Below are 20972 nucleotides of genomic sequence, written 5' to 3'. Positions count from 1 at the left end.
CCAATCAGCCGAAAAGGTGAAGCTCCGTAACACAATATTACAACACGCAAATGCTCATTAAGCTTGAAACGCGAACAAACAAGCACGCATGCCCTTTTCACCTCGTGCTCAAATATTTTATTAGCTAAATGGAGATTGCCAATGAGACCTCCACACTATTCATTTAGGTAAGAAATTTACATTAATTGAAAGATTTTCATCTAATGTTGCATGTGGCTTTATATAGCAGCAGCATTATCTATTAAGACCAATCTGCATAAACTGTACAATCAATCAAAATTATGATAATCCTATAGAAGTACTTATGTTCATTATTTACAGATATAAACATACTAAATTTAGAAATCAAGAATTCGCTTGCCTTTTCTCAGTAGATGTTGCGGGTCTTACTTGATTTGGATATTTGATAAACCGCCCTTAATGAGTTTTCACATTCGGTCTTGTATTCGTATATTATGCAGAACCTGATTGCAGCCCTTGTTCTCCACTTTTATCTCCTGGGAACGATTGGCTTGAAGCATTTTGTGATTTCGTCGAATGCTTCTTCAACATCTTTAACACATCAAGAATTCTACTCCGCATTGAGACACTTGGATTCATCAAAAAACGTCTCTCCTCTCATAAGCAATCATCCCTACGTATGTCAGAAGCACTAGAACTAAAGCAATTCCAGCAATCAAGAACAGGCCACTGAAACTATCAAGACCAAGTCTACTGGAAATTGGTTCACTACCAACTGTACAATTGGTTCTTGTTACAAACCATTTATTTTCGAGTTCCTTAATTTTATTGCTCTCCTTCAGTTTTAGAATTGCCATTGATATGTCAGATGACAGAACGGATCCTTTAGGGAAGACCTGAAACTCGCAACGAGAGACCCACACACATGAAAAATCATGAGTCGCCATGGAATTTGAAACTATGCTAGATAAAGAAAAAGAAGATAATATACAAATGAATAAAGGAACTTACAAAACCAAACACGCTGGATATGAACTGTTGAGAATCCAATCTGGGTTCAACCACCGTATATTTTGGACATGTTTGTGTTTGAATGATGTTGATATATGCCGCTTCATCAAAAGCAGCAGCGATACCGCCATACTTACTTCCTTTAGAAAGAAGTTGATCGCATTCTTCGGCAGAACCATACGGTACAAGTTGAGACCCACTAAATCCCAAGCTTTTTAGTAGTCCAAAAATGAAAGAACCTCGCTGGTAGCCCACGTTATCTCTCCTGTAAATGAGTTCATTTAGATTGTTAACGGTAGGCTGAAGCTGCCGAACAGTTAGAAAGCTCGATAAGGCAGCAGCATAACTTTGCGTGAGAACTAGTCCAACAAAACACCATATAATTACTACCATTCTTGCCAAATTGCTCATCACATTCTCCCCTGCAGCATTAGCAGCAAAAATCATACAGAAATGTTCGCTGTGATTTTATCACCAGAAGCGTAAAAACAAAAAAAGCTGAAAAGGATGAAGGAATATTACAGCTTGATAAGACCATGGCTGAGAAAGAAAACCAGAAGCTAATGCTAATTTGATGGGAAGTAGTTCCTTGAAGATCCTCATTTACTCTATGTTCAAGAACCCAGATTACGAATCCGATGAAGATGAAGAAACAAATGCTTGTCACCCAAACCCCCCATGTCAAAGGCTTCAAGAAAACCCATGTTTTCCTACTGTTATGGTCTTCCATTGGAACGATCATTGAAAACCCACCTTCTTCTAGATAAGGCAAAGTATATTCTACGTAATACGACCTGCTGGATAAAATGCTAATGTCTCCGACTGCAGCATCAAATGCCTGCCAAAGAGTAGACAATTTCTAAAATGAATGAGGTAATAATATTCCTGAAAAGGCATAAATTTAGGGAGTGAACATCTCTACTATCAATCAAATTAATCAATAGTGAATAAGAATAACTGGATTTTACCCTTAGGTACACTTGATAAACCAAATCGTCATAAGCCCTACCACTTCCATTATAGATGTTAACCGGGATATATTCAATAGGCAAATTATATGGCAATAGGTTCAACGCAGCTTCAAAAAGCTCTATGCAGAATCCTGTGAATGTGAAGGTGTTGGTATCAGGAATCCTCGCCCAATGCAAAAATTCACGAAAACCTTCCTTTACTGGCACTCCTACTCGCAATTTTTTTCGGTTTGGTGCAACGTCCCAACCCTTGGGAACAGAAATTGAGTCACCCGGCCATATAATATGAGCAAGGTCCGGTTTAGAAACAGGTGCACTGAAATATTTAAAGAATCTAAACTTCTGGCAAGTCCTTTTTGTGCTGTCCAAAATCCAACTCCTCTTGCTCCATCACCATTCACATTAACCACTTGGAAACACAGCAATGACGACTCCAACTGCCCGTCAACAAAGTGGAACTTTCCTGTAAGGCCTTGGAAACTAATATTTGACAAAGCCTGAACAAGTTTTGGACCGTTTCGAAAAAAACCCAAACTTTCAAGATCTCCTGTTGAGTTTCTGGAAACATTTTCCGTTCTATAACCTAAATTTATCGCCCCTGCATTCTCAACTGCCATTGCCAAAGCAGTTACAGCATCATATGCCAACAGTCCGTTTACGCTCAACTCAGCATCAATGGCGTCAGGATTATCCTGAAGAAACTTTTTTTTCCATCGAACTCGAAAATTTTCCATCTCTTCTGATTTCGGAATATAAGGTTTGATACCTAACACCCCTTGCATTGAGCCAATAACAGAAGGATCTGATGAACTCATCGCATCTGTCATACTGTCAGTTAAAATCCAAACATTTCCTGCACTCAACATTCCAATTTCCTTAGCTTTGGTCAGAACCCGAGACCCTAAGGTAGGAAACATGTGCACTATGAAAACTGTAAATTGCTTAGACATTAAATTGTAAAGCTCTTTAAGAATTTGATGGTCATTGGCCGATGGGGAAATAGCACTCCAGTACGGAATGCGAATGCCGGATTCTTGCAAAGAATTAGTTAAATGGGGGATAATTCCCTCTCCAAATACATCGTCGGCATAGATAGGCACTGCTGCCTTCCATCCAAATGCTTGAATTATGTCACTAATGGCTTGAGCTTGGTAGGAGTCTTTTACTGTCGCTCGGAAAAAGTATGGACTGTGAATTGAAGTACTAGACGCAGAAAATGATATAATCGGCACCTGAGCTTTTTCTCCAAGATGAACAACAAAATCTGTCTGCATTGATGTTGTTGGACCTACTATTGCTTGCACTTCCATATTTTTTATCAAATCTATTGCTATGTTCACATAAGATAAACACGATCACAAATTGCTGAAATCATATTTTTTCTATATAAAGTAATTACTCATTAATCCTTCAAGTGGATTGACAACCAGTAAAAATCAACATAAAACCAAGCAAGAGGGACATAATTAAAGTTTTAACATCCAAAGTTTAGATAGGATATCTGACTTATATAAGTAATTTGCTAAGGAAAGAAAATTTGTAATATCAGACTAATATTGACTTATACTAAAATTTAGACTATTTTGGGAGAAATTAGAACAGCAAGATAGTGAAAATCAGGTAAATATCATGTAATTCATAGCTTCTATCCACAACTTAATCATGGTAAATATCATGATAAAAAATAATAAAGAGAGTTATTGACTAGGTAGCACGGACACTTCCCTGTTCCGGTCACGTGTACGACACTTGACATTTCGAACACCAAACTTAATTTATACATAGAAAACCTTAAAATAACACCATTTCGCGTTGTGTCCGTGCTATCTAATTGATTTTTGAGTAATAAATAGCAGTGTAGATAATAAATTACCTGATGCAGCGGCGCCAACAACTTGTGATTTGGAGTTTCTGGGTTGAATGATGAGCCTGGTTTTGTAATAAGCAGAACGAATGGCATACAAATCCGAAAGGGACAAATTGATGCAGCTCAATGCAATTTTGCCAGCCCAATCATCCATGTCAAGAACCAATCCCATGTTCACCGGAATTGTCTGCTCCGTCGCCATTTCTACGAATAATAATGTCGTCCAAAGCAAGAAAATGAAAGAGACGGTTTTTGTTTTCATCTTTCAGCTTAGAAATGTCAGAATTTGCAAATAACCGATGATTCGCCATTATGTCTAATTAAATATGGTTTACTTAAGACATTATCAAGAAATCAGAGAAGCTTCCTTGAATCTACGCAGAATTGAAGAGAATTATCAGATGAATAAGACAGATAATTTGACTTCAAATAAAAACTGAAGCCTTACCTCTTCAAAACAAAAACAAAAACTGAAGTCTTTGACATTTTGATCGAGTCAAACTAAATATAGCGCCTTAAAAATGATGTCTTTTTCAGCAATAAAAAGTTTTTTATATGAATTTTTTTTTTATTCTATTTTTCAAAAGAATTTTATTTTCTATACTGACTTTCATTTTTCAATATTTTTTAATTTTTTTTAATTTTTTTTACTATTATAATTCTACACTTATAATATTTATTACATATTTAAATTTAAATTTTTTTAATTTTTAATTTTTTTAACTGTTGATATTTTACGTCAGTTTTAAAATCAATACACTATCAACAACATTTAATAAAGTGGATAATATTAATTTTTAAATATTTTTTATACTAATTTTTACTTTTTCTATGTTGTTTCAATTTAATTTATTTCACGTACAATGTGATCATTGCTAATATTAAAATTAATCAAATATCGACATAATATCAACACAATATTCAATATCAATATTGTAACATTACAATAATTTAATATCATTATTGTCTTTTTCACCAATACTAAAATCAACAAAATATCAACTAAAAATCAACACAATATTAACAATACAACATTATAATAATTTAATATTATTATTTGTCTTATTCACTAATACTAAAATCAACCAAAAATCAACACAATATCAAATTAAGATTAATAAAAAAATTAACATATTATTATTTAGTTTCAATTTAATTTTAATTGTTTTTAGTTTATATTACGTACAATATCTTCTTCTTTATTGATGATAAAATTAATAAAATATCAACCGTAAATTAATAAAATATAACCACAAGATCAACAAAAAATTGACACTGTAATATTATAACTACTTAAAAATATTAATAATTTATTTGAAATATAGAGAAATGGAAAGTAATTGAAGTTGAATAATTATCCTAAAGAAAGTTGTTTTCATATGCATGGGAGAAATGGAGAGATTTTTAGGTAAACTCAGTCCACCACGTCATCCGTGGACTAAGCCTATAACATAATGACATGTCATTAAAATGATGTCAATCTTGTAAATTCGTTTATTACTTATTTACACAATTGAATAATAATATTACAAAATTGCCATTATTTTAGTGACGTGTCATTATGTGATAGGCTTAGTTCACGGATGACGTGGTGGACTAAGTCTATCTAAGAATTTCTCTAAAGAAATGGTACAAAACTTCCCATTTGACATATGACCAAAATCTTCAATTAGATTAAAATTTAAAACATACCCATTATTAACTTATTAGGATTTGTTGGAAGCATTTATGGAAGAATTGCTAAAAATCCGTATTAAGAAGGAGGAGGACACTACATCAAGACTAGCCTTCCTGAGAATTTACCCAGGTGGTCGGACTCCATCAAGAGTTCCCTCACCAAATTTATCGTTTGTTTTATAATATATTATATTTAAATAACAATATTAATTAAGATGAAACAAATCCATTGGTACATAATGCATTTGCACTTTGAAAATTTAGATTTTTCTTTTGAAACAAAAAAAAAAGAGCTCAGATGTACTGCTATATCGTCGAAATATTAAGACGGTAGGTGATAGACCCAACTATCACAAAGAAGCACAAACTTCCTCATAGCTCTCACCAATGCACCAGCCGGGAATCGAACCCGGGTCTGTACCGTGGCAGGGTACTATTCTACCACTAGACCACTGGTGCTTACTTTGATGATAAAATTATTTTATCAAATGTATAAAGCCAAATTCTTTTTTGTTTTTGTCAAGCTTACAAATATGCAAAAAAAAAAAGAATGAGGATCCTCAATTTTCAGAATTGTAAAGGTAAAGTTCGTTTCTTTTTCAAAAAAGTTAATTAGTATATAAGTTAAGAAAAAGCTGACAAATTTATATTTGGTAGGATGAAGTTGCTGATTTGTGTTTATTGTTTTGCCATATTTAAATCTCCATAAAGCTGAATAGAGTTTCTAAATGAGAAATAACAAAATTTTGCAGCCACATCTTGATCTCACGGAGGTTCTTTACCGAAATTAAAAGCTTGAGCCGTAAAAGAAAAAATTCCAAAAAAAAGGTATTCTTTAGTGGTTAAGCCTACAAAATGTTAGATTTGAATCAATCATATTCAAACGGAAAATAAAAAGATAAAAGGACTAATTGATGCAAATAAAATATACTTTAATGATTTAAATGATTACCATGACTAATTAGTCCATATTTATCAAAATATGTGATAACAATATAATGTCTCTTTTTCAGGTCTTCCTAGAGGTTATCGTCTGGCACCTGGGGCTTATTCTTCATTTCAGGAATGGTTTCATTTTTAGCTCTCTTGATTTACACTGCAATGTTTGTTACCAATACAAGAACACCGCAATACCTCCTGGTTCGAGAACTTCAGGATGGAAAGCGATTTGCCACTTGTTAAAGATCTTCAACCAATCAGAGCATCGCACTTCAAACCAAAATGCTGACCGAAATCTTATTACTTCGGACAACCCTCCATGTGAGAAAGGAGAACCTTCTTCAGAGCACCCGGATCAAAATTCAAATAACCAGCAACCGTAGATCCGGTTCCTAGTATGGAGCATGCCGATGCCTGCTCAGATCAAGAAATACTAAGCCGTGGAGATGAAAATCCAACTATTGAGTTTCCCTGCAGCACCAACCGAAATCAAGAATAGTAGTAAGATTATGACAAAATCTTTGTTTTGTATTATCAGTAGACAGGTGAATTAAGAGTTCCATAGGTATCAAGAAAGCCAACATTGGCCTACGAATTGCTACATTAATTTACCTGAATTAATCGAATAACATCCCGATGTTTGAAAAATGAAGGTTAGGCTATCAATATATAACACAAATTAGTATAGTTGGAAAACTGCAAAACAAAATTAACCTTGTATATTATGCAGAGTCGGAGTGTGGCTCTTGTTCCCCACTGGCATCTCTTGGGAACGATTGGATAGAAGCATGTGATTTCTTCAACATCTTTAGCACATGAAGAATTCTACACCGCCTTGAGACATTTGGATTCATCAGAAAAACCTTCCTCCTTTCATAAGCAATCATCCCTGCATATGTCAGAAGCACTAAAACTAAACCAATTCCGGCAATCAAGAACAGGCCACCGAAACTATCAAGACCGAGTCTACTGGAAATTTGTTCAATATCAACCGTACAATTGGTTTCGGTTACAAGCCATTTCTTTTCCAGTTCCTTAATTTTATTGCTCTCCTTCAGTTTTAGAATTGCCATTGATATGTCTGATGACAGAAGGGATCCTTTAGGGAAGACCTGAAACTCAAAGACCCACAAGAAAAATCATGAGTCATGACCATATACAAGGCTTGTTAATGGAATTTGAAACTATGCCAGATATAGAAAAAAGAAAAAAGGAGATATGCATCTAGAAATGGATGTAGGAACTTACAAAACCAAACCCGCGGGATATGAAATGTTGAAAATCCAATCTGGGTTCAACCACGGTATATTTGGGACAAGTTTGTGATTGAATGATGTTGATATATGCTGCTTCATCAAAAGCAGCAGCGATACCGCCATATTTACTTCCTTTTGAGAGAAGTTGATCACATTCTTTGGCAGAATGATACGGCACCAGTTGAGACCCGCTAAAACCCAAGCTTTTCAGCAGTCCAAGAATGGCAGAACCTCCTTGGTAGCCCACATTATCTCTCCTGTTAATGAGTTCATTTACATTGTTAACGGTAGGCTGAAGCTGCCGAACAGTTAGAAAGCTCGATAAGGCAGCAGCATAACTTTGTGTGAGCACTAGTCCAACAAAACACCATATAATTACTACCATTCTTGCCAAATTGCTCATCACATTCTCCCCTGCAATATTAGCGGAAAAAATCATACAGAAGTGTTTGCTGGGATTCTATCACTGTGCAGAAGTGTTAAAAAAAAGTTGAAAGGGATGAAGGAAAATTACAACTTGATAAGACCATGGCTGAGAAAGAAAACCAGAAGCTAGTGCTAATTTGATGGGAAGTAGTTCCTTGAACATCCTCATTTATTCTATGTTCAAGAACCCAGACTACAAAACCAGTGAAGATGAAAAAACAAATGCTTGTCACCCAAACCCCCCATGTCAAAGGCTTCAAGAAAACCCATGTTTTCCTACTGTTATGGTCTTCTATTGGAACAATCATCGACAGCCCACCTTCTTCTAGATAAGGCAAAGTATATTCTACGTAATATGACCTGCTGGATATAATGCTAATGTCTCCGACTGCACCATCAAATGCTTGTCAAACAGCAGAAATTTAATGAAGAGGCAATAACATTCCAGAAAATGCTCCAATTGAGGATGTGAGCATTAATGAATAAGAATAAATGAACTTTTACCCCTACGTACACTTGAAAGACCAAATCGTCGTAAGCACCATAGCTTCCATTAGAGATGTCAGCCGGGATATATTCAAAAGGCAAATTATATGGCAATAGATTTACTGCAGCTTCAAAAAGCTCTATGCAGAATCCTGAGAATGTGAAGGTGTTGGTATCAGGAATTCTTTCCCAATGTATGAATTCACGGAAACCTTCCTTTACTGGCACTCCTATGCGCAGTTTTTTCCCTTTTGGTGCAACGTCCCAACCCTTAGGAACAGAAACTGAATCTCCGGGCCATATAATATGAGCAAGGTCCTTTTTAGAAGCAGAGCGAGCTGTAGTATTTAAGGAATCTAAACTTCTGGCAAGTCCTTTTTGTGCTGTCCAAAATCCAACTCCTCTTGCTCCATCACCATTCACATTAACCACTTGGTAACACAGCAACGACGAATCCAACTGCCCATTAACAAAGTGGAATTTTCCTGTAAGGCCTTGGAAACTAATATTTGACAAAACCTGAACAAGGTCTGGACCATTTCGAGAAACCCCCAAACTCTCAAGATCTCGTGTACTGGAAACATTTTCTCTCTCGTAGCCTAAATTTGTCATCCCTGCATTCTCAACTGCCATTGCCAAAGCAGTTACAGCATCATATGCCAACAGTCCGTTTATGTTCAGCTCAGCATCAACTTCATCAGGATTATCCTGAAGGAACTTCTTTTTCCATCGAACTCGAAAATTGTCCATCTCTTTTGATTTCGGAATAAAAGGTTTAACACCTAACACCCCTTGCAATAAGCCAATGACAGAAGGATCTGATGAACTCAACGCATCTGTCATACTATCAGTTAATATCCAAACATAGCCTGCACCGAACATTCCAACTTCCTTAGCTTTGGCCAAAACCCGAGACCCTAAGGTGGGAAACATGTGCACAATGAAAACTGTAATTTGCTTAGACATTACATTATAAAGCTCTTCAACAATTTGATGGTCGTTGGCCGATGGGGAAACAGCACTCCAATACGGAATGTGGATACCGTATTCTTGCAAAGAATTAGTTAAATGGGGGATAATTCCCTCTCCAAATACATCATCGGCATAGATTGGCACTGCTGCCTTCCATCCAAATGCTTGAATTATGTCAGTGATGGCTTGAGCTTGATATGAGTCTTTCAGTGTCGCTCTGAAGAAGTATGGACTGTGAATTGAAGTACTAGACGCAGAAAATGATATAATCGGCACCTGAGCTTTTTCTCCAAGATGAACGACAAAATCTACCTGCATTGATGTTGTTGGACCTACTATCGCTTGCACTTCCATAATTTTTATCAAATCTATTGCTATGTTACATAAGAGAAACACAGTCACAAAATGCTGAATTCATATTTTTTTGCTATGTTCACAAAAGATAAACACAGCCACAAATTGCTGAATTCATATTTTTTCTAGATTACGTAATTACTAATTACTGACTAATCCTTTAAGTGGATTGACAGCCAGTATTAATCAAGATTAAAATCAAGCAAGAGGGACGTAATTAAAGTTTCAACACCCAAAGTTTAGAAAGGATATCTGACTTATATAAGTAGATTGCTAAGGAAATAACCGAAATAATTTTGCATCTGAAGAAAAGTTACTTCTTCATTTGAGGCATCAAATTATTGCGATACAGCAACAATCTTTAGGATTTCTTTGCTATTCCAAGCCTAAAAAATAGAAGTCCACAAGAAGACCGCCTCATAACACCATTAATTTATTATATATCCATTGTTTTCTTTTTAATCTCATCAACTTCTCTGTCAAAGGAATATGTATCAGTTACAGTTAGGACTGCAAGTATAAGAAAATTACAATGCTTATCAATCTAACTCTCCAAGTTGCGTTGATAACTGTATCAATAGTAAGAGTACTAATTATAAATGTGATGAACACTTAAAAGAACGATCTTGCTTTTCTCTAAATAGAAGGGTGATTATATATTTTGTTTACTTTGCAAATGGTCCTTAGTTTAAGAAATTTTCAAAGTTATGGGAGCCTCTATCGACATAGGATCCCATTTTATATATTGCTTTCTTATTCAACAATTGATCATTAATCCTATTTGTGAAAATCTAATTTCATCTTATTTTAAAAAAAACAATCAATTTATTTTATTTAAACAGTGCAGAAATACTATATTGTCATCTTATTCAAAATCTTTTTGACTACGATTCAAGGCACGAGATCAAATTCCAATCACATTAAAGGCAATGCAATCTATAAAATATCCAAAATATAAGATTAAATCGCTTAATGATAGAAAATATGAGCAGATAAAATCTATAAAGTACCTAATAAAGAAGATTCAAGAGCTTAATCATAGAAAAAATGAGCTGATAAAACTATTCTATACCAATTGACATTTCACTAAATTAACAATATATCATTATATTTGCATATAAAAATAAATAAATAAACCTACAAGCTTGGCATTACACTAATCAATTCAGCCTATAGTCTAATAGATAAAAAAATCAGGCTAAAATAAATAATAAACTACCTGCAGCAGCGGCGCCGACAACTTGTTTTCCGGAGTTTCTGGGTTGAATGACGAGCCTTGTTTTGTAATTAGCAGAATGATTAGCATAAAAGTCAGAGAGGGACATATTAATGCAGCTCAAAGCAATTTTTCCAGCCCAATCATCCATGTCAAGAACAACTCCAATGTTCACCGGAACTGTTGAGCTCAGCCTCTGCGCCGTCGCCGTTTGTGCGGGCAATAATATCGCCGGAAGCAAGAAATTGAAAAGGAAAACATTTCTCCAAGCTTTTTTACTCATCTTTCAACTCAGACATATCAAAATTTGCAAATAATCGATGAATCTGGTCACTCACTCACTACTAGTAAACTAAATCTGGTCACGCTTGTCACTCACTAGTAAACTAATTATTAACAAAACAGAGCTGCTTCAGTGAATCTAAGCTTAATTGAAGAAAAAAAATTACTATCAAATATCAATAGTTGACTTGAATATAAAATATAAATTGATAAATTACAGAAGTGGTGTTTGAACTTTTAAAAATATACATTTAAGTGTTTAGATTTTTATTTCTTTTAAATTTATATTTCAACTTTTTAAATGTATATCCAATGAGTGTTTTTAAATTTGTATCAAATTAATTATTAAACTTTTCTAAATTTGTATCAACTTTTAAATTTGTCGTTTTCCAATCATCAAACTACTAAGAGTTCGTCTCAAAAAGAACCTCCCATGAACGGATTTTTTTATCTGTTTAATTTTGTTTAATATTTACATTTATTTAATTTTTTAAGATAACTAAAATTTAAATTAGATCGGAGTGGATTGAGGAGGGCGACGAATGGCGCCGGGAAGTCAAAATGGAGTGGCTTTCCGGTGAAAATTAGGGATTAAATTGAATCGGTTTTGTATAATTTAAGGGGGTGATTTCCCATTCTCTTAAGGAGGTTTTTGATACGATTTGCCAAGTTATGGGTCTGTTTGATCCACTTTTACGAATTTGGACTTATTAGATACTTCGTGCCAAATTCGGTAGGGGTTTTGATCCTTTACTCATACTACTAGTTTAACCTATCGCATATATAGACTTTTCTGTACTAGAAATGCTTTTCAGTGAATAAATAATAATTTCTAACGATAATGTGTAGATAAATAATTTTTAATATTCTCTTAAATTGAAATAAACTTGAGGGGTTATATTATCTCATTTGCACCATTCATTATAAAATGAATGATGTAAATTGAAAAGGTTCAAATTTATTTAAATAAAGGCTTAATGCCTTAAAAAAATCTGACATTTCATCTCATTTTCAATCCTACCCTGATGTTGAAAAATTGTCAATTTTACCCCAATTTGTATTTTTTCATTTCAATTGTACCCTAAAACATAAAATTGACCTTTAATTATTTGACAAAAGTTCAATAAGTTTTTTTTTTAAATGGTCAATTTTAATATAAAAAGTTAAATATAAAAATGGTCAATTTAAAGAATTTTTGTCAAATAAAAAAAAGCCAATTTTATGTTTTAGGGTACAATTGAAATGAAAAAAATGTAAAATAGGGTAAAATTGACAGATTTACAACGTCAAAGTAGGATTGAAAAAGAAATGAAAGGTGAGAGTTTTTTAAGACATTAAGCATTAAATAAATTTCCACCATCATTTTTTAATGTATGGTGCAAATCGAACAACATAACCCGACAAGTTCACTCAACTTGAGGAAGTTATAATCTTAGAAACCGTGGTCTTCTTAGACAAGCTTGCGCCGGCTTGGCCATTTTGAAAACAGCTTATTCATATCATCTCTTGCTAACAAACCTTTCTATTCCTCAAGTTCCTATTGTTACCTTCTCCTTGGCATCTTCTTGCCTAGCTCGCTTGGGGATCCCGAACAGATAGGTCGGTAGCGACGGGCAATGTCCGTCGTCAATTGGCGCTATTAGTACAAGACAAATCAGCAGTAACGGCTCAGCAATCATCTCCATCTAAAATACAAGAATCAATCAAGCTTTGTTGCCCATCCCCATACGGATATGGTGCTACTCCCTCCTATATTTTCTAACAATTCAACTTAGCGTCACCCCCATATACATGTTAATTAAAAGCGCTAAATTATGTATGTCAATGGCCTATTATATCATAAAATTGTAATATTTTTCATTTCAGCGTTTCCGTTTCCGTAAACAAAAAAACTAATTAGACATTTTAAATTTCAGTCAAAAATAACGTAATCTTGAGCGTATTGTTTCACAAATAGTAGAAATTAAGTACTCATAGATCTCATTCTTTTTCTCTGTATTCAACATAAATAAAACAGAGAACAAAAACCATATAAATGAACCAACAATAGCAGAGAAAATGTTAGTCCAAATGTACCATTGATCCGCAACCATATTTAAACTTACACAGTCCAAACTAATTACACACTAAAAACAACAACATTTCCGGCGTCGGACGGCGAGAAAGCCAAGAACATAAGAGCAGCCATAATCCCAACCGGAAAGAACAGAAGCAAGAGAGGAGGCGGCGGCAAAGGTGGCAACAACAACGGCAGAACCACCATAGAAGCCGCAAGAACCGTCAAAACAAGAACACTAACTAAGCCGAAACACCGCACCATAGTCTTGTCCGAATAAATTTTCTTGATGTTGGAAATGCTCTGACCATTTCCTGCAGCAGCAGCAGCAAGATTTGTAGAACTGTATTTTCTGGAAAAGGAATGAATTGGTTTCTTGAAATGAAGATAGTCAAAATTCAAGAAAATAGAGACGGAGTAAGTTTGGTAATTTCCTGGAAATAGGATTGGCCAACAAACAAAGAAATCAAAGTTTTATTTATGGGATTTGTATTTGTTTGTGAAGATTACAAAATGCTGTTTTGGGCATTAAACGTGTTCTTATAAAGGAGGAGAATGTGAAAGATTGGACAAAGATGTGGGGACATCGGCGGACCTAATTGTTTATATTATAAAATAAAATTTTTAAATAGTATAGTATCTTTTCATCTTCTTTTAATATTTCATTTTATCTATCATAATAAAATTGTTTATATTATAAAATTAATTTTTTTAATATTATAGTATCTTTTCATCTTCTTTTAATATTTCATTTTATCTATCATAATAAAATTGTAACAATATATTATATATCATTTCATATTTTTATTTATCTAATATATAAATATATCAGAAAAGGAAAATGGCTTTTGTAGTGCTTGTGGGAAATTGATTTCACGATCTGAATAGAATTTTGTTTGATGTTGTACCATTTGAGCCATAAAAAATAGATTGATCGCTCGGATACATAACAAAATGAGAGATATTGACTAGCGGAAATTGAAACATAATGGTAAGAACTCTTTTCTCTTTAATAGTTTAATTAGAGGTTTCAAATTTGAACCCTAAATGTAAATAGAAAGACTAAAAATGTTTGCGGCTTTAATGAATTATATTCGGCTTGGCCTGAATCAATAGAAGAGTGGCTCCGGACATCGTACGGTACAAGTCCCCAAAAAGAAGATGAGATATTGTTTTCTAGGTAAGAAAATCAGGTTTAGGGTGTTGTTCCAAATCAGACAGTATCAAAGCAAAGCAGATCCCAAAATATATACAATTGATACGTATGTGTATAAAAGTTGAAAATTAAATGATTTTTAATTAGCATAATTAAGTTGTTTTTGAGTTTTGGGTCTTGTTGTTTTGCCTATTTTGGATGGTTTCATTTGTGTATGAATCTTTTCATCTGTATTATAATGGAAAAAGATTTAGCTTTTCAAGTTATATTAAATTAATGCCTCTAAAAGAGACAGCTAACCTGTCTATTAATCTGTGTACTTATAAATGTAGACTAGTAGTTGTAAAGTCCCCTTGTGCATATAATAATTTTAAAATAAAGTAAAGAATAATTATGGTTCTTAAATTCATCGAACGAGTTCATATAATTCACTTTGATATATTTAAAAAGATAATATTTTATAATCCATTTTTTTAACCCAACTTTTTTAACCTACCTTACGTGGTAAGGTGAGATTTGTCTAATTATCATGTCAAGTGGTATAAAAAGATGGGTTAAAAGTGTTGGGTTATATAACATTATTCTATTTTTAACCATTAGATTGATAATCCTATAAAATAAGATAAATTTTATCAATTTTATTGTTTTAGAATGAATACAAAATAACCGTAGAGATATTTGTATTCAATATTTTATACATCAACTTTAATTTGTTTGTTTTTAATGTCCTCACTTCTGTTTTAAATTTTGAAAACATACAAATAAATGTAATTGAATTTATTTTAATTAATTATAGTTCAAATTATTAGAATAGATTAAATCATAATTTATTTAAAGACGAATTATAAATCTAAAAATCAAAATGACTCTCTATTCGTTTTAAAAATAATAAGCTTCGATCTGATTGTATATATAAATTGTTCAAAGTTAGACTAATTGATGTTTAAATATAAAGGTTAGGCTATCTTAGGTTAGGTTTCTTTAGATAGTATTTTTAGAAAGAAAAATGATTTTAGTTACAATTTAGGTTATTGATGATAATAGTTGAGATTAATAAGTTTTCACAATTCATCCTTCGATACAAATGTATAAGACACTTGTTTAGAACTAGAAAAGATAATTTGTCAAAGATAAACTTCTCTCCTATTAGTCAATTATGGAACCTAACACGGTTTAGTTTAGCCATAAATTTCCACCACCTTTTTCTTTTTATATGCCTAAGACAATTTAATTGATTGATCTTTTCATAGGGTAATTTTCATACTTTAATTCCTTACTATATTATCGAACTTTCATATTTTACATTAAAATTGTCTTTGCTTCACTCCAACTCCATTTTTGTCAAAATTCAATGATGTGTTGTAGTTCTATTTAAAACTAATCACTCCGTTCTATTTTAAAAATCTTATTTTATTTTATACAAAAATTAGAAATATAATTATAATTATGTTCTTTTTTACTCTTATTAATGATAGTAAATTTTTTTTTTAAAAATAGAATTCCCAATACAATTTTTTTAAAGTTGATTTACAAAAGGATAAAAAAAATTAAATAAAAGTGAGATTTTTAAGATCATATATTTCAAAATGAAATATGGAATTTTAAAATAAAATTGAGTGTAATTTTTTAACCATATGATTTTAATTGATTGACACACCATTAGACTTTGATAAAGATGGAGCTGAAGTAGCGTCGGCACAATTTAAATTAATACAGATATAAACCAAAACAACTAAAAAACTATAATAATTAATTAAAATTTTAAAAATATAACAAGAGAGATAAAAATTGAGAGATTGTCAATAAAAAAATATCCTCTTTTATGCTATATATTGAATGAATTATCAGTTTTTATTGATGATAATCAACTTATTTCTGTTAAAATCAGTGTTTAAAAACTGAACCGATGGCTGAACCGGTAAAGCCACTGATTCTTCTTGGTTCAACTGGTTCAATCTCGGTTGAACCAGTTTAATAAAAAATTAAAAAAAATTAAAATTTTAGCGATGAATTTTAGGTTTTTAGCAATAACTTTTTTGTCGCTAACTCTCTTCGTCTGGTTTGACCGGTTCAATTGCCGCTTTACCCGATTCGATCCGGTCCGATCAAAATTTTGATTTTTTACTGTTTTAGAAACAGACCACTAACCAAATGTCATTTCGACCATCCGATCTGGTTTTTAAAACACTGGTAAAACTATAAGCCTTTCATATACTTTAGGTCTTTGAATAATGGGAAAAGGGTCAATTATGCCCCTAAGGTTTGAAGTTAGGATCAAGTAAGCCCTCAACGTCCAGAAAGGTTCAAATATGCCCCCAACGTCTTGCAAAATAAACAAATAGGCCCTCCATTTTCGACAACCAGGCCCCCAACGTCTCATTTATAAGTCAAAATGGGGGCATGGTTGTTCACTTTTTAAGACGTTGGGGGCATATTTGAACCTTTACGAACGTTGAGGGCTTGCTTGATCTTAGAGTCAAACCTTAAGGGCATAAATGACCCTTTTCCCTTGAATAATTCATGTGTTGATAGATTTTATTTTTCAAATCTAATTTTAATAATTAATTTTTGTTTTCGTAAGTAAGATCTGCGAATCAGACAGCATGTTGTCTGTTCCATGTCAGGTCATCGGGTTTCGTTTTCGAATTATCCCGAATTTCTTACAAATGTAACTGTTTCATATTCGATTTAATGAAATTTGATGAATTCAAAAAAAAAAAAAAAGTTTCAATCATAATTTTATTACTCTTAATATAACTAGTATATATAAAATTTATTGGTCAAACATTTCTCGGATTTTCAAGTGCAATTCTTAAACAAAGAACTCTAAGTCTCCTGTAGATCATTCTTGAAACTAGAATCTCTACAAATAGTTACATCAAAACAATCTCTTAAATTAAACAAAACAAAAAAAGAACAATAAGAATATTATAAAGTGAAATGAATATACAAAGAAAAAAAAAGGTTCAAATCAATCAAAGTTTCCCAAAATCCAAGAATGCTGGCAAACTCAAATCATTTAAGCATGGTCCTCTACCTATAACTGATTAATATATAATATCATCACGAAAAATAATGATTCACATATAGAGAAATTTGTCACTTAAAGTGATACTAAATTAATTTACTTTTAAATAAAGTATAGATTTTTATATTTTGAATCGGACAATAAAACTTGTTATACTCTTGTATAAAATTATTCAGACCAAACGAATCAGATTATAAAATAACTTTCGATATGCTAAAGTAAAAAATAAATATATGCACCAAATCAACCTCAATTCTATCATAAATGTTATGTAAATCTTCAATGATTTGATTTTTATTATTTACAGCAACCCCAAAAGCCCATAACGTCTCAGTTCAATGCATCTTTGTTGAGTAGCTTTGGAAGTCTGATCTGACACACAATTTGCATAAAAAATGATATACAATCTTTTGGCTTCTGAATTTTTATGCATGGCTATAAAATGGAACATTATGTCCAAGTTGGTACCACTTGCACAAACCAATTTCATTTTATCCTATATACTAGAGTAAAATAAAATTAAAAAATTCACTCCTTCCATTTTAATCTCATTAATAAAAAATCTCTTTACATGTTATATTAAAAAATTATTTTTTTATTTTTATATTATATTAAATATGTTATATTTTTGGATTGAGAATACGAGAAATCATGTTCATTAAATCTACATCATTCATTACAAAATAAATAACATGTAGATCAAAAAAGTCCAAAATTTAGTTAAATTGATCTTCACCGTTCATTTTATAATAAATTGTGTAAATTAATGAACATGACTCATCATGTTCATTTGAACATGAGAAAATCTTAATCCTATACTTTTAAATAAAATTAAATATATTAATTGCATAAAATAGGATAACAAATTAATATAAATAATACTTCCTCCATCCCGCCAATACAGATCAAATTGGATTTGCACGAGTTCAATAAATCATTTTTAATTAGCTTCTATTATACTCTTAAATTAATTATATATATATTTTAAATATTTTTATGTATTTTAAATATTTTTAAGTATTTTAAAAATACTATTTTTTTGTTGAGATTATAAATAAATTAAAAAAAATTAATTTGTTATTAAGAATTAAGTCAAAGTAATGACGATTAAGAGAATATTACAATATAAGTAGTTGAAATTATAAAATTGGCCTTTTAACTTAACTAATCAAAATAGAATGAAAATTTAGTCTATATTTTAGAAAGTCTAAAATAAAAATTCAGCTTGTTTTTGTGGGATTGAAGAAGTAACTTTGCAAAAAAAAAAGTCAATTATAACAAAATAAAATAAAATATATTCAATTAAACAGAAAAAAAAATAGTATATATAAAGAAAAAAATGATAATAGTAACGGGGCAAAGGGCTACTACCCCGCCTACCACACTCATATATATATTATAAATAAATTATTATCATTTTAAAATTTAATTTAAAATTATTAGTTTTCTCTAATATTTAAAATTCAAATAACTAAAACCTCTTATCTAAGGAAATATCTTTAAAATGTTTAATAAAGATAACAAAAATTTCAATTTAATATGGAAAGTGATATTATTTAGTTTATTTGGCATTGGGTGCAATGTATGTGAACTTACATATCCCATGCATTTATACACCTACCATACTATTACTAGTGGGTACAAAATCAATTCATGTGTTAGTTTATGTTTACCTTGATTTTGATTTGATCAAGCAACTCAAATCACTTTTCTTTAGAAGGTGCCCTATTTTTTTGAAATTGCAATTTGAAATGTTTATTATATGACATAAATACTTATGTATCATGCATACTTTTTCCCTCAATTTACAAATTTGCTGAATTTGTACTTAGAATAGAGTCCTCCTATCTTTTATTTATGGTGGTGGGTAAGGTAGTTTCATTTTATAGTTTGAAATAAAACTGATTTTACATTAAATATAAGTAACCTTTGTTCACGTAAAATAGCACCCTTTCATAACAAGTTAATGTCATGATCTTTCTGTTAAAAAGAATGTCATAATCTCGAACAGAATGAGTGACGGATACAGACTTTCATTTCAGAGGGTCCAAATTAAAAATATAGATACATTTTTAAATAAAACTTATAAGCTAATAATATTTTATTTATAAAAATTAATAAATTAGTATAAATATATAGGAATATTTATTTTGATCTTTCATTTTTTTTAAATTGTTGTATAATAATTTCATAAAAATCAAATCCTTTTTGGTGTCGTAATTCGGATCAAATATTTTAAAAATATTAATCTTAGTCAATTTAATATTTTTAACTTTTAATTATTGTCATTTATTCAATTTAATGACATACGTCCATTCCATAAAACTTAATAATTTATATATGTTTCTTTCAATTTTAACCAAACCAAATTTTAATTGATATGTTTTTTTTAAATGAATAATTAGTAAAAATTAAAATATATTTATTGAAAATAGATTAAAAAATTAATGATTTTCTAAAGTTTGTGAGGAATCGACCTCACTCACGATGATGAGGCTCTTTTATTTGATTAAGCTACAATATTATTTAATTTAATATAACTTGAATTTTAACAGTCTTGTCAACCACAATTCCACTAAGCATGTAATAACAATCTATATTTCTGAAATCAACTTTCCAACTCTGCTCCATAGCCAAAATTTATTGGCAGAAGATCACTTTTTTTTACCGATAATTTATTTTCTTTAAACTGTCAGGGGGGCCAGTGAACCCCTGGTCTCTATGTAGATCCGTCACTGAACAGAATTATAGATTTTTTCATATATATATATATATATCATATTATCTTTTATGGTAAGTTTAAAGACTGAAATTACTTATTAATATAAAGTTTTTACACATAAATAAATAATATTTTGAAATGATGGAGTAATCGTTATTAATATAAAGTAAAAAAATAATCTTAAAATGCGTTTGGATAGTGGTGAATTTGGCTTTTAACCAAAAAATTTGTTTGGAATATGAAATTTGTGAAATTTAGATTTGGGTCAAATCCAAGCAAATTTTCACACATTTAAAGTTGAGAATATGAAATGAGTTCTATAATCTAAATATTTCAAATACTAACTAATTATCATTATTGTGTTAAAATTAGCCGATTCAACTAGTTTGATCGAAAATCGACATATGATCCAACTCAAAAGGATAAAATATTGAAATTTTTAATAAAATTAATTTTGATTGGTCTTAATAAAATTTGAACCGATTAAACATATAAGATTATTTTCTATTGAATTTTTTTAAAAATTGACTGAAGAATTCAAAATGCAGAATACCATTTTAATAATCGACCAAAACCAGAACCTAAAATTCCA

General features: G+C 31.4%; 2 protein-coding genes and 2 non-coding genes across 4 annotated transcripts; all 4 read right to left on the bottom strand.

Annotated features, from left to right (window-relative positions):
• Nucleotides 1-162: 162 nt before the first annotated feature.
• On the bottom strand, nucleotides 163-11622 carry LOC126680656 (glutamate receptor 2.7-like). The gene is made up of 5 exons (XM_056106079.1): nucleotides 11140-11622; nucleotides 8613-9934; nucleotides 1495-1810; nucleotides 973-1394; nucleotides 163-857 (listed from the first exon to the last, which is right to left on the bottom strand). The coding sequence occupies exons 1-5, from the start codon at nucleotides 11417-11419 to the stop codon at nucleotides 600-602; spliced, it is 2598 nt and encodes an 865-aa protein (XP_055962054.1). The 5' UTR covers nucleotides 11420-11622; the 3' UTR covers nucleotides 163-599.
• On the bottom strand, nucleotides 5778-5868 carry LOC126685262 (small nucleolar RNA snoR114). Its single transcript, XR_007643373.1, has one exon. It is a non-coding gene; the product is annotated as a small nucleolar RNA snoR114 (small nucleolar RNA).
• TRNAG-GCC (transfer RNA glycine (anticodon GCC)) lies at nucleotides 5876-5946 on the bottom strand. Its single transcript has one exon. It is a non-coding gene; the product is annotated as a tRNA-Gly (tRNA).
• LOC126680655 (glutamate receptor 2.9-like) lies at nucleotides 6399-8337 on the bottom strand. The gene is made up of 3 exons (XM_056106080.1): nucleotides 7675-8337; nucleotides 7141-7538; nucleotides 6399-6897 (listed from the first exon to the last, which is right to left on the bottom strand). Exons 1-2 carry the CDS (start codon nucleotides 8119-8121, stop codon nucleotides 7149-7151), a joined length of 837 nt encoding a protein of 278 aa, XP_055962055.1. The 5' UTR covers nucleotides 8122-8337; the 3' UTR covers nucleotides 6399-6897; nucleotides 7141-7148.
• Nucleotides 11623-20972: the final 9350 nt, after the last annotated feature.

This window comes from Mercurialis annua, linkage group LG5 (genome assembly GCF_937616625.2).
Source record: "Mercurialis annua linkage group LG5, ddMerAnnu1.2, whole genome shotgun sequence".
NCBI lineage: Eukaryota > Viridiplantae > Streptophyta > Magnoliopsida > Malpighiales > Euphorbiaceae > Mercurialis > Mercurialis annua.
This window is presented reverse-complemented; position numbering and strand designations above follow the sequence as displayed.

Bases quoted from the DNA above. Each gene is read 5' to 3' on its own strand.
- LOC126680655 (XM_056106080.1), bottom strand. From the start codon at position 8,121: ATGATTTTTTCCGCTAATATTGCAGGGGAGAATGTGATGAGCAATTTG. The intron at 7,539-7,674 runs GTAAGTTCCTAC...TTTGAGTTTCAG, and splicing joins TATCCCGCGGGTTTGGTTTT to GTCTTCCCTAAAGGATCCCT.
- LOC126680656 (XM_056106079.1), bottom strand. From the start codon at position 11,419: ATGAGTAAAAAAGCTTGGAGAAATGTTTTCCTTTTCAATTTCTTGCTT. The intron at 9,935-11,139 runs GTAGTTTATTAT...ACATAGCAATAG, and splicing joins TGTCGGCGCCGCTGCTGCAG to ATTTGATAAAAATTATGGAA. The intron at 1,811-8,612 runs GTAAAAGTTCAT...ACTCTTTGGCAG, and splicing joins TCTTTCAAGTGTACGTAGGG to GCATTTGATGCTGCAGTCGG.